We start from the raw sequence: 24,563 nt of genomic DNA, 5'->3' as shown, positions 1-24,563 counted from the left end.
TTTAAGGGTTTTTTTTTAAATAATTTTCATTATATATCCAGCAATATCGCTTTCTAGTGATGATGACTGTATTAAATAAGGCAATATTATTACAAACGTAGTTGAACACAACCATTTGTACAACTTAAGCCTAAAATTAAAAAATGAATGAAAAAAGTTATATTAAACGCCGAGATCCGGCAACGTTTCTGAACCAGAATTACAATGCAAGATTCCAACTATCCAAAAAACATAAGAACTCTTCCGGACTTGTCCGATCACATGCACATACATATTTGTTAAAAAGGTATAAAATTTCCAGCAGAAGAAAATTTGATAATGATAATGATCGGCAGATAGAGAAATATGTTATCGATGACTAAATAAAGTTCTCCGTGTGGTATCACTTTCTGGGTGTAAGCGGTGTAATTATATACAAAAAGAGAAATCAATTGGAACACGTTCACAACTCACTACAAACGTCAAACGAAGTGGTGTCATTCAACTGCAGAAAATTAAATGGAGAAACGGGATTTCTTTCGTTCTCCACAAGTGGATAATAATTTTCAGTTTCCTCCGATAAATCATAAAATTATTTAGCGCAAAACTTTCTGTGATAGCTCACCACACCCGCTAGTATGTGAAGTGGACGGAATTTAGTAAGAGATTTTGGTTTCAAGAGCATAATTTGACTAAAAAATAAAGTGCAACAGCAGCAACAACAAATCGACTGAGGCAGAGAAAATAGAAGATAGCAAAATCAGGATGAGTTCGACAGGTGTTCTACCGTTTGTTCGAGGAATCGATTTCACCTGCAATGATTTCAGTGTAAGTTGATGATGTCCATTTGCAATGCGATATAGGAAAATACCATGACCATGTGATAGAATGAGAATTTACCACTAATTGCTTTAATAGGGAGAATTCCTCTGGTGTTTCGTTACGCATGCATACATTGACGATTGTGACATACTTATCTCGAGAAAATACTATTTTTAACCGGGCACTGTCACTGCGAAATGCGTTCACACTTAGCAGCAATGTTTGGGAGCGGACAAATAGTATTGGTTTCTCGTTGTGTCGTTTGAGAGTATGGAACTTCTTAGGTTGCAGAGTGAAAGTTTCGTACTTGCAGGCAACGGTGTCAAGTTCAAGGTTTTGTTTTGGTTTTTTACTTGCAGGATGGAAAATTCCCCAGGAACATTAAACACATGTCCGGTGTACAATGGCTCAAGCTGGATCGGACGGGAATCGACGAGATTCCCGAGGAGATGGGTAAGCTGATGAAGCTGGAGCATCTATCGATGAAGAATAATCAGCTGGAGAAGTTATTTGGTGAACTAACTGATCTGAACTGTTTGCGAACGCTCAACATGCGCCGAAATAATATCAAGAGTTCGGGTATTCCAAATGAACTGTTCGATTTGGAAGAATTGACGACACTGGATCTATCGCACAATAAGCTGAAAGAGGTTCCTGAAGGGTTGGACAAGGCCAAGAGCCTGTTGGTTCTAAACCTGAGCAATAATCAGTGAGAAATATTTTTGTAGATTGCTTGAAATTTATCTTACTTATATTTCTATTGCAGAATTGAAAGCATTCCACCATCACTTTTTATAAAACTGACGGACTTGTTGTTCCTGGATCTTTCCAACAATAAGCTGGAGACGCTGCCACCACAAACCAGACGCCTTTCGAATCTGCAAACTCTTATTTTGAACGATAACCCGTTGGAGTTGTTTCAGCTTCGCCAGCTCCCTTCGCTACAGAGTTTAGTCTGCCTTCAAATGCGCAACACACAACGTACCACAACAAACTTCCCAGCGTCGCTAGATAGTCTTTCCAACCTGCAAGAGTTAGATCTTTCTCAAAACGCACTGTCCAAGATTCCCGATGCTCTGTACAACCTGTACAACTTGAAGCGGTTAAATTTGAACGATAATGTCATCCAGGAAATCTCGCCTTTGATCGAAAATTTAGCCAAACTGGAAACTTTAAACCTCTCGAGGAATAAACTGACGCTACTTCCTGCTACTTTGTGTAAACTGCAAAACCTTCGGCGTCTGTACGTCAACGATAACCAATTAAATTTTGAAGGAATCCCTTCGAGCATCGGTAAGCTGGGCACCCTGGAGGTGTTTTCCGCATCCAATAATCAGTTGGAAATGGTACCGGAAGGTTTGTGCCGGTGTGGTTCCCTGAAAAAATTAAATCTCAGCTCAAATAAGCTGATAACACTGCCAGAAGCCATCCACCTGCTAACCGATATGGATCAACTTGATTTGCGGAATAATCCAGATCTAGTGATGCCTCCGAAACCGGTGGAAGTGCAGCGCGGAGACGGACTTGCCTTCTACAATATTGATTTCTCACTTCAAACTCAGCTACGGTTAGCGGGGGCAAATGTGCCAGCCCAAGTTCAGGTGGCGAACAGCAGCAAGGATCCGATCGCTAGGAAACTGCGACTACGACGAGGAGCAAGAAATGATTCGGCGGATCAGGATTCGGCCAAGATTCTCAAAGGCATGCAGGACATTGCCAAGGAGAAGAACACCCTTGGGTTTGAAGATGAGAAGGTGGAGAATTTGAAGCCTAAACGTTGGGACGAAACGTTGGAGAAGCCGCCGGTTGATTATTCGGAAATATTTGAGGAAGAAGACGGACAATCTGTTGGGTTAACGATTTGGGAAATTGAGAACTTTTTGCCGAATAGAATCGAGGAGGCAGCCCATGGAAAGTTCTACGAAGGAGATTGTTACATCGTGCTGAAAACGGTCCATGACGACGTTGGGCAGTTGAGTTGGGAAATTTACTTCTGGATAGGGACAAAGGCAACACTGGACAAACGGGCCTGCGCTGCAATTCATGCAGTTAACTTGAGGAACTATCTTGGAGCCCGCTGTCGAACAATCCGGGAGGAACAAGGAGATGAATCCGACGAGTTCTTGGCACTGTTTGACACTGAGGTTGCGTACATCGAGGGAGGTAGAACGTCAACAGGATTCTACACTATCGAAAATTTGGTGTACATCGTCAGGCTGTACCGGGTTCATGATGCTGGTGCTAACATTCATCTGGAACCGGTCGAGGTAACGCACGAGTCTTTGGATCCCGGATATGTCTTTCTGCTGGACACCGGTCTGCAGCTCTTTATGTGGTACGGCACAAAGTCCAAAAACACCCTGAAATCCAAAGCCCGTTTGACGGCGGAGAAAATCAACAAAAACGAACGCAAAAACAAGGCGGAAATCTTCCAGGAATACCAAGGCAGCGAAGGTGTTGAATTTTGGAAGGCTCTCGAGTTCCCGAATGGTCAAGGGCCTGGAGAAAAGCCCACTTCGCACGTCGACGTGGATTTCCAACCGATTCCTCCCCGACTGTACCAGATTCAACTCGGCATGGGTTACCTGGAGCTACCGCAAGTGGAACTACCCAGCAAAACGCTTCACCATACGATTCTTAACAGCAAGAATGTTTACATTCTGGATTGCTACTTGGATCTGTTTGTTTGGTTCGGTAAGAAATCCACCCGGTTGGTGCGTGCTGCTGCTATCAAACTGTCCCAGGAACTGTTCAACATGATCGACCGACCGGAGTATGCACTGATTACCCGCGTTCAAGAGGGAACGGAAACGCAGGTCTTTAAATCTAAATTCATTGGCTGGGAGGAAATTATAGCCGTTGACTTTACTCGCACTGCTCAATCCGTTGCTCGGACCGGAGCCGATCTAACGGAGTGGGCCAAAAAGCAAGAAACTAAAGCTGACCTGGCCGCTTTGTTCATGCCCCGACAACCGTCGATGACGTTGATCGAGGCCCAACAACTGGCGGACGATTGGAACTATGACCTGGATGTGATGGAATCGTTCGTTCTGGAGGGCAAAAAGTTTGTTCGCCTTCCAGACGAGGAACTGGGTATTTTCTACACCGGGGAATGCTATGTGTTTCTATGCCGATATTGTCTCCCGGTGGACGATGACGACGACGAGGAAGAGGAAGGTGATACGGTGGATAGCACAGGGAATGGAAAATTGAAAAAATCGTCGGCACCACCTGCAGAAGAAATTCAGTGTGTTGTGTATTTTTGGCAGGGTCGCGAAGCTGGCAATATGGGCTGGTTAACCTTCACGTTCACGTTGCAGAAAAAGTTTAAATCCATGTTCGGAGAGGAACTGGAAGTTGTCAGAATCCATCAACAGCAGGAAAACCTCAAATTCATGTCCCATTTTAAGGGGAAGTTTGTAATTAAGAATGGACGACGAAAGGAGAGGTTGAAGACTCCGGAAGGAAAGCTGCCGGTCGAATTCTATCACCTGCGCTCGAACGGAAGTGCTCTCTGCACGAGATTGATTCAGGTGAAGACGGATGCTACCCTGCTAAATTCGGCTTTCTGGTAACAGTTGTTTAAGTTATCCTTGGAGAAATTTGCCATTGACTGCCTGTTTTTTACAGTTATATTCTGTTTGTGCCTTTCGAAACGGACGATGATTCAGAGACTGGAATCTTGTACGTTTGGATCGGATCCAAAACAACAGCCGAAGAGGCCCGACTGATTCAGGAGATTGCCGAGGATATGTTCAACAATCCTTGGGTTAGCTTTCAGGTGATTACAAATTAAATTATTACAATAAGACATTTTTCATAAATTTTAAAAATTCAACTGTTTCAGATTCTGCACGAAGGTGAAGAGCCAGAAAATTTCTTCTGGGTTGCCCTGGGTGGTCGCAAACCCTACGACACCGATGCCGAGTATATGGACTACACTCGACTGTTCCGCTGTTCGAATGAGAAAGGCTACTTCACGGTAGCTGAAAAGTGTTCCGATTTCTGCCAGGACGATCTGGCCGACGACGATATTATGATTCTTGACAACGGTGAACAGGTGTTCCTTTGGCTTGGCTCCCGTTGCAGCGAAGTAGAGATCAAACTGGCTTACAAATCTGCACAGGTACGAACATCCAATTCAACTAACTGCAGTACCATTGAGGTTGGATTCTTTTTTCGCAGGTTTACATCCAACATATGCGTATCAAACAACCGGAACGGCCGAGGAAGCTATTTTTGACTCTGAAGAACAAAGAATCAAAGCGATTCACGAAGTGCTTCCATGGCTGGAGTGCGCACAAACGTCCCCCAGAATAATGCGTAAGCTGATCGAATTGAATTAATGGTTACGCACCAACCCCTACGGAAGATGAAAAGATTTTTAAGAAATTAAGCGGATCTGTACTTATTGTTTTTATTGGTATATCAAACAATTGGAAGCAATCCACTCTCTATTGGTTAACATTGGTCTGTAGTAATGAACATATTGATGCACGATTGTTGAACAAGCAGTAGCAATCCCCATTCATCAATGAGTGGATTAAGTTGTAATTTTACATTTATTTATTCTCTTTCTGCTAGTTGCTTCATTTATCGTAAAGAGGATCCAGAATGTTAATCAGGATTGTTTTATTTGATTTCAGTGGTAAAATCTAATAACAGTAGTATTTACAAATGTATAAACAGAAACTCTACTCCACAAATTTAATAAAATAACACTTTTCAAGCACAATTATTCCACACAAGTTTTTACGGGGTGTTCTTTTTTATTCGAAATATTCCGAAAAAATTCGCGTCATTTTTCGAATTAAGGTGTTTGAAGATTCATAACATTTTAAATAGGTCAATTGGGAAAAAATGGTAAAATTAACTTCACCTCGCAAATTGATTATTTTCAAGATTCCCCTAAAAGTAAAAAAAAATATCAAAGCTCTAAGCTGAAAATAATCATCAGCGGTTTTCTAAAAATATCGATCCGGATAGTGAGAGCAGGAACGAACGCGTGAAACATACTCAGCTTAATCATCATCGTCGTCGTCATCGGATGGAACAAACAGATCGTTCTCCTCCAGAAAGTTGGCCATGTTCTTGCTAATGGTGGCCCCGATCAGCAGCCCGGGAATGACGGTCATAATGACACCGAATAGTCCGAACGGGGTGATGTCAGGCATGGGCTTCAGGGCTCCGCTCCGGAAAGTGTACTTTCGTCGCATCTGACGAATCTCTGGCAATCCTGCGCGAGTTCCGGTTAGGCTGAATTGGCCGGCGACACGAATCACGTTCGAGAGCACCATTTTTTGCGCAGGATTTTAACTTTTCTCTGCGTAAAATACGCGAAGATTTGAACTGAGCTTCCTGTATGGTGAAAATTCACAAAATTTTTGAGCCTTGATGACTGTTTTAATGACGACGTTTGAAGTAGCACAGAAAAAATAAACATCAATTTAGCTGTCGGAGTTCGTATTGGCGGTTAAAGCACTTTTACGTATTGGCGATTCTACGTTGAAACCGCTCGCAGATAGCGCTGGAAGGAAAGTGTTGCTGATTTTATTCTGTTCTGTCATAGTGCATATATTTTATGTAAACATTGGTAAAAAATGACTTTTAACCACCAAATTACCGATCAATTTGTTGATAATTGTTTATGAAAATGAAGGAAAACCATCATTTTATAAGATGATGAGTAAACATCTTGCGAAAAGAGTGTAAAACATAGTGGTTTCTAATATTATTCGCAGAGCTATATGCGCGCTGTTTCGAAATGTAATTTGTTGAGCACCGTAGCCGCCGCAACAGCATTTCCCGTTCGTCCTAAGTTAAGCCAAACCTTCATGAGATGGTGTAAATTCATGAAACTCTCCAGATCAGGCGAAGAAAGAATATATCCGGCTAATAGGAAAGTGTCAGCTTTGTATCATGCACAGCCGATCCTTCTCTCCGATAGTCTTCACTGAATCTCCTACGTAGTTCAAAATATGAAGTAGTTTGACATTGGTACTGATTGGGTCTCGGTTTCGAGTTGGAACTTTATTTATGGAACGATTTTTTATAACCACAATAATACCCTGATTACATTTCGAAGAAATGTATAAGTGAAATAGTTGCAAATGGCTGTAATTGCAGAATAATTGCAAATAAAACTAAATTTCTTACTCGTTTCATTCAAATTTTGGCAGTGGTAAGCTTTTTCCGAGAAGATAATGAAGATTTTGTTGTAAGCTACGACTCACTTACGGGTGAAAAAAAGCAAACTGTATCACTTTGCCAGTTCATGAGCTGAATCATAGGTGTCGCATGACTAATTTTGGCTTTGCCGCAAATCGCCAATAGATAGCACCACACGCTGGTTCAACATAACCATACAATGTGATTGGCGAATCAAAGCGCGATTGACTCACAGATGGCAAGTATGTAAAAATGATGATAGGAAATTTGATATCCGTCAAAACGGCAGGAAAACCGTTAGTTACCGTTAGTTATAGAAATCTATCAAAGATATAACTGCAAAAATCTAACGTTACTTAAGTATTTTTTGTTTTAATAACCGCTGACATTGGTTATTTTTCAGAAAAGAAAAAATGTGTTGTTCACGCGTGTCTGAGCTATTTTGGCGTATCCGAAAATTTTACCACCATTTTCAAAATTCCCTATCCAGTGTTTCATAAATGAAAGCAGCTCTTGCACTTCTCCGGTAAGCGACGAAATTATATATTCAGATCATTTTACTTCGGCGGATATTATTGCAAGTCAGAAAAGCTGCGAAAACCGCTTATCCTTCTTTTATTGGACGGATGTATTCTCCGACGTAATGCAGGACGTTCATGGTTGCAATATGACAAAAATAACATAACCTTTTATAATTCAGAGTAGGTTTACTTCAAAACTTCATGAACTATAACTTTACCAAATTGTGCAATAAAGTAAAAGTAATTTCTTACCATCACTTTTATATTCCATATCAAAATAATTTGTATTTACCTGTCAGAATATCGTTTAGAAATTCACTTCCTCTATAAAAATTAACCCATCATCCTTTTTGTAATTGAAGGCCTGACACAACACGTTTTAGTTTTGCTTTGATTCTTCAATAGGCTGTCTAACTAGGGGCAGATCACTTGTGATGCATTTTGAAAAATCAGCGAAATTAAATGCATTTCTTTGCATGAAAATAGAAATTCAAAATGTATTTTAAGTTGCCTGCAATGTATTTTGCGTTGCGTGTAAGACGTCAAAACCCTACAAAAAAACTAGCCCTATATTCAACACAACGTCGAACAAAGTGGATCAGCGTAGGACAATTGTTAAACAAACTTTTGTGCGAGGGAGTGCAAAGTTGATGAAAAAATGGAAATTAAATGCATTTTTTCTAATTTGATGCAAATTTGTTATACATTCCTAGAGTGATCTGCCCCTAGCTGTCTAACGTAAAACTTTAAATAGCCATGCGCCGCCTGTCTCTCATGACATGAACCAAGAAAATGATTTTGATTTTGACATGTACCATACAACTCGCGAACAAAATCAATAGATACGCAGTAAAAACGTAATATTTCTTAGCGAAATCTGAAGGCACGGGAAAGAAAGTTGATTTTCTTTAAATGCCAGTCTTATTTTTTTGGAAATAAATAACTTTTTTCAAATATCTTTAAATTACGATTAAAATGTTTCATTCGGTACAAAAACACTTTTCTAACCCGATTGAATTTGGTTCGCAAATGATACTTTTAAAGAGAAATTAACGATTTTTATGACAAAAATTTTATTTTGCTTGTATTTTGACAGCTCCATTAACAAACATGATCATTTTGACTGCAGCGCAGCCCTATGTGTCGTTTTGTCGTTAGACAACGAATTGTATGATCGAACTATTTAGTTTGATCATAAGAACCTATGGTTGAATAGTATCACAGACTAACAGACATAACACTATGAGGGAATTCCCTCAAAAAACATCGATCCGGCAATTTTCCCAGAACACTAGCTCCACCTTTTATTCACAGTCCCAAACACTCATTGACTGGTGGGTTACCCCTCAGGCTTGGGAACAATTTTTCACTAGTGGTCTATCCCTCATTTGCTTGTTCATATGTCAGTGGCGCCATAATTTAAAATGTGGCCACAGTCCCAACTACAAATATATTTAAAAAGACCGTTAAAGCGGGCGAAGCTTTTTTTGAGTGTTATGTCTGTTAGTCTGTGATAGTATTTTGGTTGTTTTCGTATAGCTTTCAAGTGGTTTACAATATCACCTTGATGTCAAAGAGAAAGTTACAGGAAATGTTATGGGCCTTTTGAAAAACTTATTATTATTGATGGAGAAACGCGAATAACTTCTGAAAAGATCGCAAGAAAACAAAAGATATTTTAAATTTCGTTTAATATCTCGAGAACTACTACATTTCAGAAATTTTTTTGTTATCAGCATTTTGATTTAAAATAGCGTTTAGAATCATATTCAAAAAGAAAATTGTAGTTTTGACTGCATATAGTATGAATTATAGAAATATGTCAAAAGTTGTTGTTAGGAAAACTTTTTTATTTAAAGCTTCTTCATGATCCAAATACACTGAAAAAGTTTCCTTTATGTCTTTAAAACGATAAACATTAGATTTTCGACATTTGATGATGGGGTAACGCGAATAACTTTTAAAAAGGGCCACAACCACACGAATTAACTGTTTTTGTTGGAACAAAATTCCAAATATCTCGCAAACTACGAAACGAAACATTTTAGAAGATTTTTGTTAAATACATCTTGATTTCAAATGAGACTAAGAATTATATTCTGTAATAAAATTACAGTTTTGTATGTCAATTAGTACGAAATTTAAAAACATGTATAAAATTATTGTTAGAAAAACTTTTTTACCGATAAGTTCTCCATCATACAATCACATTCAAAATGTTTCTTTTCCCTTGAGGTTTTTATTGGCAAAATATAAAAAATAAGAAAAAATGGTTTTTTTATTATTTAAATTCTTAACACAAATTTTTATTTTTGTGAAAAATGACTCAACATTTATTTCAGTGTATATTTTTTTCGTACATAAATATTCATCCTACATAAATAATTCTTCCTCTCGTTCTCAGATAGTTTTGCTGTATAAAATACAGTAATCGAACGAAAAAAGATGAAATTGATGCACGTAGAAATATTTACGCCCTTTTGAAAAATTTCAATAAAGTCAAAATAATTTTACTGATTGTGGAAATTGTTTAATCTTCAATGCCGATGAAACGTGTAAAGTTTCATAAGAATTTAAGATGGTCGGTCAGGATTTTAATTATTTTCGGACGGATCTTCGTGGAATTCCTCTATAGATTTAATTGACAGAAGAATCAGTAAAATCAATTTTTTATATGTAGAAAAACACTACATGTTTTTCATGCGAAAATCACGTGGAAAGTTAATGCTTTATGCCTCACCAAAAAGGCAACGAACATTCAATGGAAAAATATATCACATTCGCGTGTAATTTGTTTGAATTTAATTTGAAACACCACATGAAATGGTGGATTGTGCGACCTCAAGAATGGCGAGCAGTGTTGCCACAATTAAATCTGCACCGGGAGTTGAAATTTTTTTTCTATCTCTACTTGTCTCTAGGAAAATCTGTACCGGATTCTGTACCCAAACAATAACAAAGTTGTTTAAAAAAAAACATTTTTCTTATACTGATTTTTCATTTGAGGAAACCAAACCAGAAATTCTGACTCGGAAGCGGTTGTTTTATTTGAACTGGAATTCCGCAATAAATCAATCAGAATTCCGGATGAGTTTGACTGGGTAATATTAATATCAGCGCCAGCTCAAATTCTCGCCGCGACTTTGTTTGTAAGCAAATGCCGCTGACAGAGTGGCCAACGACACGACTAGACACTTGCACTCCGAAACTGTATCGCAAATTTGACTACCCCTTAGTAACTCAGGTAACTGGTACTGTCAAATATGACATTTGGTTGGAAAATGTATGAAACCTGCAACACTGAATATTCTGTTATTTTTTCCAAACAATCTTCCGTGGCAACCCCTGGTTACGCTGTATGAACTTATTTGTCTACAAAATTGTTATAAGTTAAATATTTTTCCGGATAAATATTTTGAGTAGTGTATAGTAATTTATCATTTGATTGCTTTTTTTAATGTTGTGGTCACATTGCTAATTCGAAGACACATAAGAGTAAGCGGAAGGAAGTTCACAAGCTAGTGCTATCGGTGATAATGCAGATTCATTAAAGAGCGATTTCATCGAAAGGGGCTTCATCGAAAAGCAGCGAATCTACAGAAAAGCATCCCAAAGAAGACCGGCCGGCCTGGAGCAAGCATTCAGCGAACTGGACATAGCTAAAGCAAATTAACACGCTGGTTCCTAACTCCGGCACCAAACATATGCTTGGTATATTTGTCGTTGGTATCAAAATCCTGTTAAGCAACCAACAGAAATCAAATTTGGATATTTACCCCAGTCTATGAAAAACAAAATAATCAATCTTTTTACTTCAAGTGCGGTATATGTAATATCACCTCTTAACAAACGTGGACTGCTAATGAATCACTTGCGGCCAACTCTGAGCACATTCCGACGATTTGCAGCTGTTCTATCACTTCCTACGCGAAAGAAGCTGGTGCAGTCTGTGATCATGCCTTTCTTCACTTACGCCGACACAGCAAGGACGCTAGTCGCTATCTATCCAATTTAGGGATCTACTGGGTCTTTAACCCCCGTCAGCACCGCACCTGGGCGGCATATGGGAGGCTGCCGTGTGCGAAGTGTCAAGAAGCATCTGGTAGTTGAGCTTGGAGCGTCGGCAATCACGCATTTATCAACCCTGTTGTGCCAAATTGAGTCGTGTTTTAACTTGCGACCGTTGTGTACCTTGTCCAGCGATCCCGACAGCGCCGAAGCCCTGTTCATTTTTTGATAGGACAACCCATGAATCTGATTCCTGAGCCCGGTATGAAGCATCTGCCGGCAAACCGTCTGGATCATAGGCAAGAAGTGCAGCACCAGACTGAAAGAGTTTGGGATCGATGGACAACCGAGTACCTGCTTCAACCTTGAGCAAGTTGCGTGCAGTTCATTCAACCGTTGACGTCGATCAACTGGTGTCGGTTAAAAATGAAAACACCCCACCGGCGCAAAACAGCGTTTGTTTGTAATTGTATTTTGTTTATCAACAACTTTCCGAACATTGGTAACTTGAAATTTCAATCTCGATTATCTCGAAATGTAGTTTTTCCAAAAATTACTTTTCCGTGTTCAATTTTCTTCATTTTTTTCAATTAACCGTAATTAATTTTTTCTCGTACCTTAACGATTCCTTCTTTATGCACAAAATTTTGGTTTTATAGATAAGAATGTTTTAATCGGATAATTGGGTCATTAAATGAGAAAAAAATATTTTTTTAGTGCATACATTAATAAAGCTGCCGCGCAGTCGGCTTTTAACTAGCTATAACCCCTATGTTTGAATAAACTAGGCAACGAGAGGATCACAGGTTTGCTCATAACTCCGGCGATGGGTTGATCAACGCCTCATCCAACGGAACCTCAGCGGCTTTGCGCCGCTTCGGATCCTTGGCCTCGGATATGCGACCAATCTGCATCATACTAACTCCGCAGCATAAGCTAACTTGTTAAAGCAGTGTCATTGTTATGAGTGTTATTAAGCAGAACTTATTTTTTCAGTTTGTCAAACTTAGATTAAAAATTTCACATTTCCGCCCTTTGATTCGGTTTATTTAGGTTAAAATGCACCGTTCTGGAAAAACAAAAAACCGCATTAAAATTGGACCTCTATCGCTAGTCTCTAAACAGGACAATAAGTATTATAAAAAGAGATTATAACTACTAGAGGTCGCATGTCGCTGTTAACACTGAAAATTTATCATCTCGCTCTTACATATGCTAGGCCCATTAGTTTGACACATATTGCCCCGGGTACACACATGTCAAAGTAATGGGATACAATATGATAGAGCGAGACCCCATGTTTCAGTCCGTAAATACATGGAAACAGGAGCGCTTTGCTCCCTCTAGTAGATATAATCTCTTTTGTATTATCACATTTACTTTATGTATAAATATAAAAAATCATCGAAAGCATCCATACTATAACCCGATATTGGAATATTTGAATATCCCACAAAAGCATAATGAATGCTCATTTACTTTTGACATTTCTAGGTACCGAAAACAAAATTTAAAAATATACTTTACATATGTCTTCATGTAAAACATCATCACAGATCATCACTAAGCATACAGCGACCCCTGCATATCTTTTCTGTTCGAATAGGCCAATACTGATAGTCGTTTTTGTCGGAGTTCATTCAAACTTCTGTTGTGCTCGGAAAATAACGTACAGAATTGGATCACAGTAATCGAGTCGAGCAAACAACGCGAAGTAAATTGAAAGCGTTCTAGTTACACTTTTTAAAGTTTTATTTTGTTTAAAGTTGTCATTCAATTTATTAAAAACGCATCTAGTTGAGATTTCGAATGGTTGTTGAAAAATAGTGATATTTTGCTATTAAGTTCATGTTAATTGTCGGTGTTTAGAGCGATGGAGTATAAGTCGTTTTACAAAAATGCGTCCCGCGGCAATCGTCTAAAAGAGAATAACAACCAACGGTTGAAGTCGAAACGTGAGAGCTCTCGTCAGGACCTGCACTTTAATAATCGGAATCTAAATCCCTCCGATTATGAAGAGGATGACGATGAAGTATTTCTGAGAGGTCCTATGAAGCATCATCAGGGAACCTCGAATAAAAAACGAAGACGCTCTGGGCAGCGAAATGACGAAAACAAGGAAAATGAAATGCGCTGCAAATATGAGGAACGCCTTTTGCGATTAATGAAATTCAAAGAGGAGCGTGCCAAAGCGAAACATTTAAATTCGGTTAAAAAGAAACCGTTCGTTTCGGTCGTTCCGAAGAATAATCTGATTGATCGAGAGTACGAATTAAATCTTTTCAAAAAATCGGAGGCTGAACTGAAACAGTTAGCCGAAAAGCGACAGGTACTGACTCCAGCAGCGAAGCATGCCACTCCCAGGGTAGATACTCGTCGAAAAGGACCCATTTTATGCACTGCTAGCAAAGATGAACAGAAAAAAAATATTCTGAATCACAAAACTCCTGCATCGATAAAGAAAGCCAAGCCGAAAGTTGATACTTGGCGTAAGGGACCAACTCCTGCAAATGACGGACTAGGCAGAAAAGAACAAAAGAGAACCGGTGCGACTACGCGGAGCAAAGCTGCAACAGCAAGTACGACTGCTACCAAAAACAAGCAGACAGCTGTTTCAAATAATAAGAGGGTGAAGGGAGGACCGCAAGCAAACGCGTTGACGGTGAGTCTAGCATGATAATTTTATTTAACTTACTCATTTTTGTTAAGAAAATCCAGGCTAGGTTTGCTTAAGGTTGAACAGAGAATGAGCAAAAATCGAAAAAGAAAAAAAAAACAGTTTTTTCCACACCGTATGTTAGATCTTAAAAATCAATCAGCAGTACTGTAACAACAGTTTACATAAACTGATTGATTTTTATGAATATCTAACATACGTTGTGGAAAAAAACTGCTGTTTTCGTGTTCGATTTTTGCCCATTCTCTGTTCAACCTTAAACTTTTAAAAATGGTTTTTAAAACGGGATTCTTCCCTCGAGAAACTCTTTAAAGAAAATTACTCTAACTCGGATGCAACATACCGAGCGATCAAATAAATTAAATAACCAGGCTGAAAATTTTATTTGGTCCCTTTTTCAACAATTTCTAATTAAGTTCAAACATTCAACCAAAACCATTTTGTGCTGTGAACATTAATTTTTTATCATTTTTCAGGCGTATCAAGTGGCTCGCTCCAACCAGAAATCGTTGAAATTCAACTTTCTTTTCGCTAAAGACGGCCCAATGATCACTTCTACCAACCGTAAGAAGAAAAGCCTAGAAAAGCTGCTCGAGCCTGTTGAATCCAAACAGCAACCGAGAACGTATCGCTTTTCACCAAAGAGGTACGATCACGACGAAGACATTTTCGAGGGCATCAGTCCAATCGATGTCGACACTCCGACACCGAAGAAGATTGTCGCGGACACAGAAGCCATTGCTATTCGCAAGCGCGAAACCCGACGGCGGTCGATGATCTTCACTGTGGAAGATGTTAAAGACGTTAAGCCGGTAGAGATTAAGAACGAAGCACAAAATGAATGGGTTCCACAAGTGATAACCATTTCCGACGATGAATCTGAACATGGATCGGCTGTGAAGAAGGAAATAAAGACAAATGCTTCCTTCACGGTGAACTTGAAAGAAGATAAGCTTTCGGATCGACGACCGACGATTGACGAATCGATAACCGCTAATGAGTCACCGAAGCTAATTGGAAGTGGGCGGAAATTGCCGAAAGGAAGATCTTCTCTAGTTTTCGTAGAGGATATTAACATTCCCACTGCTGAAACAAAGATCTCCTGTGTAACAAAACAAACGGGTCGAAGTTCGATAGGCTTTATTGAGGAATCTAATGACCAACCGCCTGTGGTTTCGATTGAAATATTGGATTCTCCTCAAAATGCTGGCAACATGAGCCCTCAACGAAAATCGGGTACTCCGCGGTTCAGTTTTATAGAAGAGGATAAACCTGCTGGAAAACCACTCCCCGAAGGAAACCTCGCCACAATTCTGTTGAATAAACAAGAGACAAAGCGTCGTAACAGTAGTGGAGGACGACGTTCCTCTCCGATCAGCTTCCGTGAGGATGATAAACCTCCAACAGATGTCCGGGAGAAGGTGACTTTTTACTACAACTTGGTCGACAAAGAACTGAATCGACTTCAGGAGTTATGTGACCTCTACAAGAATGATCTCGAGAACGAAGCAGTTGACGAGAATGGCAGAGGGTTGATAATCGCTGCTCAAGGACATACGAATATTTTGATCAACAAGAAATTATCCAAGTTTAAGGAGTTGGTGGGTCACTATGAGCGGAGCTGGTCGGATCAGAAAGTACGAACCGACGATCTTGACGGGTTTTGGCTGATGCTATCCCTGGATTTGGAAAATCTTGACCGTCGTTTCGAGGAACTGCGATTGCTAAAGCAGAACAATTGGCAAGAAATTATTGAGCAGCCAAAAGTAAAGAAATTGAAAGGCGGAGCTGGTATTAGGAAGCGCGAAAAGAAACCTATGAAAACCAAAGCCAATGGAGGCTTGGCTGATTTGATAAAGAAAGCTCGCGAAGAGGCAAAAAAGAAATTAATGATGGAGTCGGTTCTCAAGGAATCAGTGACCGTTGTGACGCCGGTGAAGCGGTCAGTCCGCATTGCAACCACTCCGAGTAGAAATAGTATTAACATAAATAGCAGTTGCACGGGCTGTACGCCAACGTCAATCAAGAGTACTAAGAACTCAAGAAAGACTATTTTCAATGATGTAAGTGAAGCATGATTGGTACACAGTAGTTTTAATGATTAAAAATTGTTTTCTTATTTTCAGCATACTCTTCGCCATCACGAAATAGTAAAATCTATTTTGAAAACCCCCAGCGAAAAGCGTCGCGCCAAGAGTGTGCTATTTCTGGACTCTGGGCTTGATACGCCAGAAGCACGCCAATCAGACGGACGGCGCAAAATAGTTCATACCCCCAAACCGAAAATTACCTTCAACGAAGAGCTGGAAGTGGAAGACGTTGAAACCATTTCCTTGACTACACCGTACAAGCTTGACGAGGAGATCCGAAAACGAAAACGTAGCTCAGTTTTCCCAATTACGGAACAGTCAGAGGAACAACACAGTTGTGCGGGGTCAAGTCGGCGAAAAACGCTAAGGTTTTCGGTGATCCCTACGGTTGAAGAAGATTCTGCACAGGAAGAGGCGCGGGATCAAGCGATTTCCCCTTCGATAAATGCGACTAAAGAGAAGAGTGAGTTATTTTTATCTTAAATGTTTGGGTTTTTTATGAATGTTCTTTTATTGTTAGGAAAGACGAGGCGAACGGCACGTGGAATTGAAAACGATCAGCTTTGACTGAAGTTCTCAACACTTATGTCTTAAATTATTACGTTTTAGTTGTGTCTCTTTAGTGTTTAATATTTGGACATGTTCAATCGTTTGTGTGCATCTGACTGAGCACCAATTATTGTAGGCCTCTTCTAATTGTAACTTCTTTTGTTCATAGTATTTTCGAACGGGAATATATACCTAAGAAACAAATGATCTTTCCATTTTTATCCGAAGAATAAAGACATAATGTATTAGTTTCTCCTCTCAAGAGATAATTTAATGTCGAATGGAAATATCTAACGTAATAGACCTATTTTTGTTTTACACGAATAGCGCTAACAATTCTTATTTTATAAAACTAACAAAATTTTTATCCACGCTCGCTACTCACACGTAACTTCTTTATCCCTATCTCCCTTCGCCTTTTCCGTCTGGTCCTGTTCGGCTTGGAAAGTGTCTCGATCGTAGATAACTTTCACAACCAAAGAACAGCTGGGACAGGTTGCTACTTCTTCCCCGTCTATTAGCTCCTCCTTGCTAATCTGAAACCGGTCCCCACACGGACAGGGGTAGTAGTACATCTCTTCCTCTTCGTCGTATTCGAAATCCTCGATTTCCACTTCGTCGTGGTATACTGCCATGGTACAGGTTGTTTTTGACTAGTACTTACTCCCTCCGAACACGCTGTTCCACCATTTATTGATAGTGAATTAGCGGTATTTTGTTAAATTTATTTAACACAACAGAACTTAATTTTTGAATTGAGAAATAATTACCTCTAATCAAGCATTAAAACGGTTAAAGAATTTTGGTGATCATAGGCACTAGCCAGTCAAATACAACGGATACAACACACAGCTCCGTACAATTTTGAGCATTAATTTGAGGTTATGACAGTGAACCAACTTGTTTTGTTTTGATTCTATTTCAACCAAGGGGTCAGCCGAACGCATTTTTTTGTAATTTAGTGTAATGGAACAGTTGTGAGTTTAAAGCTAGGATAGGATCCGCCAGCTCTGTCTTCTGTTTTTGAACCAATTCTGAACCAGCTCGTGATTGGACGAAAGTGACATAGGCAAACCTTCGGCTTGGAAACTAAAAGTACCAAAGGGCTGCTTGGAAGTGTTGTCATATTGTGATATCAAACATAAAACGACGATTGTTAACCGTGTTGATTTTTTTGTTTTCTCGAGATACCGCTTTCTTTCTATAACATCCGTCTGTAATTATGAAGTGCAGGCATTATTTGGCAGACGAAATCAAACATATTATCCAGAACTGAAATTCCCGAGAGATCCGGTAGCGCGGTTATCGTGGATTCTGTTCTGTGTGCGGAGTAATGCGGAAATGCCTCTTTTCGAAATTAACAGGCTGTGTAGCGTAAGTATGAAAATATTTTGAACATCATGTAAAAATTGTCTTTGTTCCAGTACCGAGTAAATTGGAAGTACTGAGCAAACAGGGAGAAAGTTATCCCGGAAGTCGCTTCTTGTTCTTCCTTTGGTATTATCGATACAGTTGAATTGTACAGTTTTCAACTGAATCGATCATCGGTGTAAATAGGAGAGTGTATTTTCTACTGCTGTTTTCTCCGAAACAATCACATGTAAAAACCTATACATTCCTCCAAAACAAAAATTAAACCTTGCAGAAAAGTAGTTTTAGAATATTTAAAATAAATCCGAACAGAGAAAATTATTCTTGTGACAGAGGTTGCTTGACTCAGAAAGCAACTTACAAAAATGAAGAGGCGTGAAAATATTTTTCGTAATGTCCAACAACGAATATATATTATTTTGTTTTGCTGTATTCCGATGGAAAAAACGTTATGATCGTTTAAATGCGGATATAAAGACTAAATCTTTGATTTTTCCATGAAATTGGTACATAATATAGAATATTTTAATCAGAACACATATACGACCGAAACAAAACAAATATTTTGGCAACATTGGTCGAGTGGGGGTATGTCGTTTTCAACAGGGATTAGTAAAATATAAGAAGAAGCCAGCTGGCGGATCCTATCCTAGGTTTAAAGAGTTTAAAGCATCCCAGTAAACGCAAAGGCAGGCGGATGTAAATCTAGGATGGGTTTTCAAAACGACCTATTGAAATTTTGCTCGAACAGAGAAAATTAATGGGGTTTTTCATTGAAAATCCCCGGGGCGTTCACTGAGAAATAATAATATGCATAGTCGACAGCGGTCCTCGTATCGCGGCAAGTTAATTGGGTTTCGCCACGGAAAAACCGCAAAGTGTACTTTATGAATTTTCGTTGAACACCTTTCTGGCGATCCAGTTTACATGGTAAGGACTCCATATTAGCGCATTGGATTACAGCAATGAGCGTACAAGCGAGCAGTGCAATGATTTTAAGCAAAACGGATCATGAAACTCCTTAACAATTTTAAAGATAAAACCCAATTGACGGTTGGCTTTTGACAGGATATTGTCATAGTGGAGTCTGAACTAGGGGCAGATCACTCTAGAAATGTATAACAAATATGCATCAAATTAGAAAAATGCATTTAATTTCCATTTTTGCATCAACTTTGCACTCCCTCGCAGAAAAGTTTGTTTAACAAACGTCCTACGCTGATTCACTTTGTTCGACGTTTTGTTGAATGTAGGGCTAATTTTTTTGTAGAGTTTTGACGTCTTACACGCAACTCAAAATACATTGCACACAACGCAAAATACATTACGAATTTATATTTTGATGGAAAGAAATGCATTTAATTTAGCTGATTTTTAAAAATGCATCACAAGTGATCTGCCCCTAGAGTCTGAAGGTCATTTCACAATCCAGAGTAACGCCAAAATACTTAACGCGATCTGTCCATGTAAGAGAGCAACCACAGATTTGGTAATCATAAATGATGGGCAGAGTTTTCCAATGGAAGGATATTAATATTATGTTGCCTTTTTCGAAGCACATAAAGTTTTTGTGCACCATTCCTCAAACAGATGCAATAATGTTTGTAACTCCAAGTAGTCGATAAGGCATTTAATTATTTTGAAAATGAAGGGACGGGCTGACGCCGGAAAAAGAAGTGTAGCATAGTAAGTAAATCGTTTACCTTGTACGCAGCTCACCTGGGCGCGGATCCCAACCCCGCACATAGGGTTAGAGATTTTTCTTAAGAAATTTTTCTAACCCGAAGAGGCGAATGATCTTAAGGTTAAAAGTTCTATAATCGAAATAAAAAAAATATTTGAAAATTTTCGTATCGTCTGCATGAAACAGACGACAGTCCGATGGTAGTAGTGATGCGACATCGTTTTTAAAAATTGAGAATAGTAGCAGACCGAGGTTGCTGCCTTGTGGAACTCCGAATCTGTTTGTGAACGATTTCGAAGTTGTCGAGCCGATTTGGACCTGTACACAACGGAATGTCAGATATGGTCTGAACTACAGACACTTTATATAACAGACTAGCGGAGAGAAAAACAGTAAAACTAGCAACCATGAATGTTTACTGGCATCACGGAAGTTCCTGTAAAGCTTTGCATAAGCTTCCTGTTGTACTTCCCCTCTCAAAACCCTCATGTTTGTTTGGCTGCACTTTTTGACAGTCCGTTTGGCTGCAATTTTTGACGCTTCGCTAGTCTGTGTATAAAGTGTCTGTAGTCTGAACCAAGCCACACCCACCCAGTTAAACTCATTCCGAAACCGGTTCAGATTTCTGAATGGAGTCATTATGGATTCCAAATTAAATGCAACAACCGATTCCGACTCAGAATAGGTTGTTGCATTTGATTTGGAATCCATACTGACTCCATTCAGGATTCCGAATCAAATTCCGAATGGTTTGACCGGGCAACACTGAGACGCCGAGTCACTGCATGAGTATTTCATGGTCTACTCGATCAAATGCTGCTTTGCGAGGTTCCGCGGACAGGTCGAAGTAAACTGAACAGGGTTGGAGGATACAGAGCGCTTTGGGCAAAAGCCATGTTGTTCACTGGTAATATAACTTTTACAGCTGGCGAACATAGTGTCGTGTGTAGAACAACATTGTATAGTAAAATATTTTGTACATACAATAAAATCTCCCTTAAAAGCATTGTCGAATATTCAAACTAATTTTTCTCTATTTGGGTACATTGTCATTTAGGCCCTTAGGCAGATTTGTGTCGACATTTTGGTTTGTCAGTTGATGCAGAGTGAATGAAATAGCAAAAATGCGTTGAAAACAACCCTCCCACAACTTGACGTTTAGCCTAAGTTGCATGAAACCACCGTGTTTCGAATGATGTCGCCACCATAGAACGCCGTCCACAAATTGCGATACTGTAAATTTCTATGCGAGAAAAAAATTCCGTGACGTCTTTTACGAACTTGTTTTCTTTATTTACATTCGGAAGCGGTAATCAAGATGATCATTTCAAAACAGCGTAATAATTTAATATAAATACAAACAAGTTAATTCGTCATTTTGGAGTTTCATAAAAGGATTACAAATTGTGCCGAATGTAAAATGCATGATTTGATTTGAGTGCGCTTCTAGTGTGAACTTTTTCTTCTCCCGTCGCCCTTGAAATATCTTTCGCATATGATAATTCTCGAAAGTTTGTCGTTAATCTTAAATACATTTAGTTTTGTGATTATTATTTTTCACTTCGTATTTAACAAGGGTGGGATTGACTTCGATTGTTTATTTCTGACAGCATTTACGACATTTACGGTGCAAAGGTTTCCACAAAATTCAGAAATGATGACAGCTCATTTTCTATCGGAGAGGCAGAAAAACAGTCCAGTATCATTGTGTGTGTTGTTTACATTGCAATGCAAATATTACTACCTAATATCTTAAAACTAAATGAAGATGCTCACTAACTAGCATAGGCGCCGCTTATTTGTATGCTGATGATTCCAAAAAATCATGAATCATTTAAAAATAATGCATCGGAATAAAGATACATTATTTTTATAATAAAATAACACCAAACCCAAAAAGTCTTCAAAAATGAATTAACGGAAGTAAAAAAATCTGAACAAGAAAATTTTCGCTGTGAACAAGTTTACGTTTTTTTTTAGAAATTGCTCTTGAATAAAGATTGATCCACCATTTTAGACCCACAGACCCAAAAAAAGTGGTTTCAACGATTTGTATAGGAGCTGTCAAGTTGTTCCCAGCCTCCTGGCAACCCTATACCATCATATGGAGTTTGACAGCGACCGACATATATGGGGCGTTACAAAGAGAATAGGGAAAGAGACGAATAGTGTGAAGCCAAAAATACCTTATTGAGCAGACCAATCGTGCAATGTAAATAAACATTACTCATGCCTGAGTTGGAGGAGATAAGTATTGTACTTCTATCAAAAAAGAAATTTGAATTTTCGTCAGAATTTAGTTCAATCGTGATTGTAAGGTGCATTCTAGAGTATATGTATGAGTAAAAATAAGCTTTAGAATTATTTCATCTCTTTGTTTCGAAATGCACATCGTTTGATAAACAAATCCATCGATCGACATACGGTTTGTTTTCAAAATATAATAGGAGTCATTTAAAGTGCTGCCTGTAGAAGCGGTTGCCAAAATTCTAGTGTTGAAATCATCATAAAGGGAGTGTTGCCGGTTTGACTGATTTTCACTCTTCGTCTCTTTCACTATTCTCTTTGGGGCGTTATAGCTATAAAGCCCCAAACAATTATGTTCGGCACTATGCTCGATATTCAAGCATTCCACACGACGTTTTGCATCTTGTGGGATGATATTAAATCATATCATTCAGAAAATCGACATTTTGTAACTAAATACAGCTTCTAATTCGGTTCAAAATCAATGTTTTGCCTTTCATGACAGTGATGCTGGCTGTACAGAGACGTCGTCCTTGACAGGGGGCTTGTTGTTCCCCCTCTGGTTGAAAAAGTTGCGTGCGTAGCTTTTGGTTAGGGTTATCAGAGTTGTGTGGATTGATTGTGATTACAATAGACTCAATCGGTTCAACCATATTTGAACCCCCATGTCATTCATGTCACATGAAACAAGCACGCGAAACACAAGAGCAAAACACAAACATGAAATAAGCAGTCGGTCAATATGTTCGCTAGTAATTTTTACTCAAAAAGTTATGCTGCTTTTCCCAATTTGAAGGTATTAAACACTTTATTACATACACAAACTTACTAATTCTTCGCTACAATTTTCAGCGCATTCTTTGCACTGCAGCCAAACGTAAACCCGAGGTAACTTTGGAAGAATCGACAAAGCATGCTTTAGATGCCGGTCAATATAAACCTAGACATCACGAAGGTAGACTAACCAGCGGATGCATCAGCGTACCAGATTCGATTGTGAATGCAATCATCAAAAGCTGTAAAGACCACCCGGTTAAGGCATTGCTAACCGAGGGTGCCAAGTTGGACAACTTTTTGCGATCCCGAAAGCCGCCGCTTGAACATGATGAGCTTAGAAAAAGAATTAACGAATGTAGGCAGTTTGTGGGAGCGGAATTTCGGGAAAGATTTCATGTAGAAGAGATGGGTGAGTAACGACGTACATTCGTGAAAAATTCAAATATAAAGAATTTCATTTTTAGCTGAAGAACAATTAACCTATATCAATAAAGTGGTGGAAGCACAATCAAAAAAACGGGCCAAGCAACAAATATATGCCTGGAAACCTATTGATTATGACGAGTTCAAAAGCCTCGAATATCTGTTGGGTCGATCGGCCGCAGAATATGCGGTTTTGATGCGAATATTTGAGGAAATCAAAAAACGCGATTCCGAATTCAAACCTCGTAGTTTTATAGATTTTGGTTCGGGTGTCGGTACGGGCACATGGGCAGCGTCCAATATTTGGAAGGAAAATATCTTCGAGTACGTTTCCATCGATGCGTCTCCTGCTATGAATGAACTAGCCGAACTGATTCTTCGCGGTGGAGAAATGAACAAGTCAATGAGCGTTCGAGGTGTATTCTATAGGCAGTTTCTGCCGGCTTCACATAGCAAGTACGACATTGTATTGAGTGCGTTCTCTTTGTTTGAACTGCCATCGAAAAAAACTCGAACTGATGTGTTGGAAAATTTGTGGAATAAATGCGACGGTTATCTAGTGCTGGTAGAGCAAGGATCGTATGCAGGCTATTCGTTGATTGAAGAAGCGAGGGAATATCTTTTGGAGAAAATCAACTCCAGTGGTAGCGAATATCATATTTTTGCTCCGGTAAGGAAGTTGGTTTATGGTAGTATTTTGCTACTTAACCAATTTATTTCTAGTGCCCTCATCATCAGCAATGCCCACGAATGGTGCTGGAGGATGGAACACCGTGTAATTTTGAATCAAGCTACAATCAATTACCTCTGGGAAATCAGGGTGAATCTAGTAAGTTTTTGTATTCCTATGTAGTATTCAAAAAAGGAATTGCCTCACGGCAAGGTAAGCTTCCAAGGTTGGTTAGGCCAACACTTGTTCGATCGAAACATTCTATTTGCCGAATGTGCACAGATGAGGGGAAACTGCAAGAGATCATATTCACGGCTGCTAAACATGGGACGTGAGTATTCGGCGATCTTATGTTCTGGTAACATTCTTCTGAAATGTGTGTATTTTTAGAAACCTATACCGATGTGCAAAGGCTAGTAAATGGGGCGATCTGCTACCAATCAAAATAAATAAAAGCAGCTGATTTCTGAAGCTGAGGAAATCGATACCTTCGAATCGGAGGAAAGTTGAACTTTGGAGTGTCCCAGGTTGTTGTATGGAAAATTAGAAAATAAAAGCAAGCTTATGCGTTAGACCA

General features: G+C 39.2%; 5 protein-coding genes across 6 annotated transcripts; 3 read left to right on the top strand and 2 right to left on the bottom strand.

Annotated features, from left to right (window-relative positions):
- The first annotated feature begins 468 nt into the window (after nucleotides 1-468).
- On the top strand, nucleotides 469-5,637 carry LOC131686712 (protein flightless-1). The gene is made up of 6 exons (XM_058970637.1): nucleotides 469-807; nucleotides 1,161-1,510; nucleotides 1,568-4,372; nucleotides 4,432-4,582; nucleotides 4,649-4,927; nucleotides 4,987-5,637. The coding sequence occupies exons 1-6, from the start codon at nucleotides 745-747 to the stop codon at nucleotides 5,119-5,121; spliced, it is 3,783 nt and encodes a 1,260-aa protein (XP_058826620.1). The 5' UTR covers nucleotides 469-744; the 3' UTR covers nucleotides 5,122-5,637.
- Nucleotides 5,205-6,213, bottom strand: LOC131686713 (essential MCU regulator, mitochondrial). Its single transcript, XM_058970639.1, has 2 exons — nucleotides 5,818-6,213; nucleotides 5,205-5,709 (listed from the first exon to the last, which is right to left on the bottom strand). The coding sequence occupies exon 1, from the start codon at nucleotides 6,096-6,098 to the stop codon at nucleotides 5,823-5,825; it is 276 nt and encodes a 91-aa protein (XP_058826622.1). The 5' UTR covers nucleotides 6,099-6,213; the 3' UTR covers nucleotides 5,205-5,709; nucleotides 5,818-5,822.
- A 6,951-nt stretch (nucleotides 6,214-13,164) lies between these two features.
- Nucleotides 13,165-17,018, top strand: LOC131691660 (uncharacterized). Its single transcript, XM_058978223.1, has 4 exons — nucleotides 13,165-14,160; nucleotides 14,652-16,238; nucleotides 16,302-16,728; nucleotides 16,786-17,018. Exons 1-4 carry the CDS (start codon nucleotides 13,372-13,374, stop codon nucleotides 16,830-16,832), a joined length of 2,850 nt encoding a protein of 949 aa, XP_058834206.1. The 5' UTR covers nucleotides 13,165-13,371; the 3' UTR covers nucleotides 16,833-17,018.
- A 39-nt stretch (nucleotides 17,019-17,057) lies between these two features.
- Nucleotides 17,058-17,705, bottom strand: LOC131691661 (diphthamide biosynthesis protein 3). Its single transcript, XM_058978224.1, has 2 exons — nucleotides 17,585-17,705; nucleotides 17,058-17,492 (listed from the first exon to the last, which is right to left on the bottom strand). The coding sequence occupies exon 2, from the start codon at nucleotides 17,447-17,449 to the stop codon at nucleotides 17,192-17,194; it is 258 nt and encodes an 85-aa protein (XP_058834207.1). The 5' UTR covers nucleotides 17,450-17,492; nucleotides 17,585-17,705; the 3' UTR covers nucleotides 17,058-17,191.
- A 5,091-nt stretch (nucleotides 17,706-22,796) lies between these two features.
- Nucleotides 22,797-24,563, top strand: LOC131692367 (methyltransferase-like protein 17, mitochondrial). Of its 2 annotated transcripts, XM_058979375.1 has the most exons (6): nucleotides 22,797-22,912; nucleotides 22,969-23,302; nucleotides 23,358-23,986; nucleotides 24,040-24,145; nucleotides 24,213-24,317; nucleotides 24,377-24,563. In XM_058979375.1, the coding sequence occupies exons 1-6, from the start codon at nucleotides 22,859-22,861 to the stop codon at nucleotides 24,433-24,435; spliced, it is 1,287 nt and encodes a 428-aa protein (XP_058835358.1). In that variant the 5' UTR covers nucleotides 22,797-22,858; the 3' UTR covers nucleotides 24,436-24,563. The 2 variants fall into 2 exon arrangements, with proteins under 2 accessions (XP_058835358.1, XP_058835357.1); XM_058979374.1 differs by having other exon boundaries at nucleotides 24,040-24,317.

Source organism: Topomyia yanbarensis, chromosome 3 (genome assembly GCF_030247195.1).
Source record: "Topomyia yanbarensis strain Yona2022 chromosome 3, ASM3024719v1, whole genome shotgun sequence".
Classification (NCBI taxonomy): Eukaryota; Metazoa; Arthropoda; class Insecta; order Diptera; family Culicidae; genus Topomyia; species Topomyia yanbarensis.
This window is presented reverse-complemented; position numbering and strand designations above follow the sequence as displayed.

Excerpts from the sequence above, each read along its gene's own strand:
- LOC131686712 (XM_058970637.1), top strand. The coding sequence starts at position 745 with ATGAGTTCGACAGGTGTTCTACCGTTTGTTCGAGGAATCGATTTCACC. Across the intron at positions 4,373-4,431 it reads CTGCTAAATTCGGCTTTCTG|TTATATTCTGTTTGTGCCTT; the intron begins GTAACAGTTGTT and ends TGTTTTTTACAG. Across the intron at positions 4,928-4,986 it reads TGGCTTACAAATCTGCACAG|GTTTACATCCAACATATGCG; the intron begins GTACGAACATCC and ends CTTTTTTCGCAG.
- LOC131686713 (XM_058970639.1), bottom strand. The coding sequence starts at position 6,098 with ATGGTGCTCTCGAACGTGATTCGTGTCGCCGGCCAATTCAGCCTAACC.
- LOC131691660 (XM_058978223.1), top strand. The coding sequence starts at position 13,372 with ATGGAGTATAAGTCGTTTTACAAAAATGCGTCCCGCGGCAATCGTCTA. Across the intron at positions 14,161-14,651 it reads CGCAAGCAAACGCGTTGACG|GCGTATCAAGTGGCTCGCTC; the intron begins GTGAGTCTAGCA and ends ATCATTTTTCAG. Across the intron at positions 16,729-16,785 it reads AAATGCGACTAAAGAGAAGA|GAAAGACGAGGCGAACGGCA; the intron begins GTGAGTTATTTT and ends TTTTATTGTTAG.
- LOC131691661 (XM_058978224.1), bottom strand. The coding sequence starts at position 17,449 with ATGGCAGTATACCACGACGAAGTGGAAATCGAGGATTTCGAATACGAC.
- LOC131692367 (XM_058979374.1), top strand. The coding sequence starts at position 22,859 with ATGTTCGCTAGTAATTTTTACTCAAAAAGTTATGCTGCTTTTCCCAAT. Across the intron at positions 23,303-23,357 it reads ATTTCATGTAGAAGAGATGG|CTGAAGAACAATTAACCTAT; the intron begins GTGAGTAACGAC and ends TTTCATTTTTAG. Across the intron at positions 24,318-24,376 it reads ACGGCTGCTAAACATGGGAC|AAACCTATACCGATGTGCAA; the intron begins GTGAGTATTCGG and ends GTGTATTTTTAG.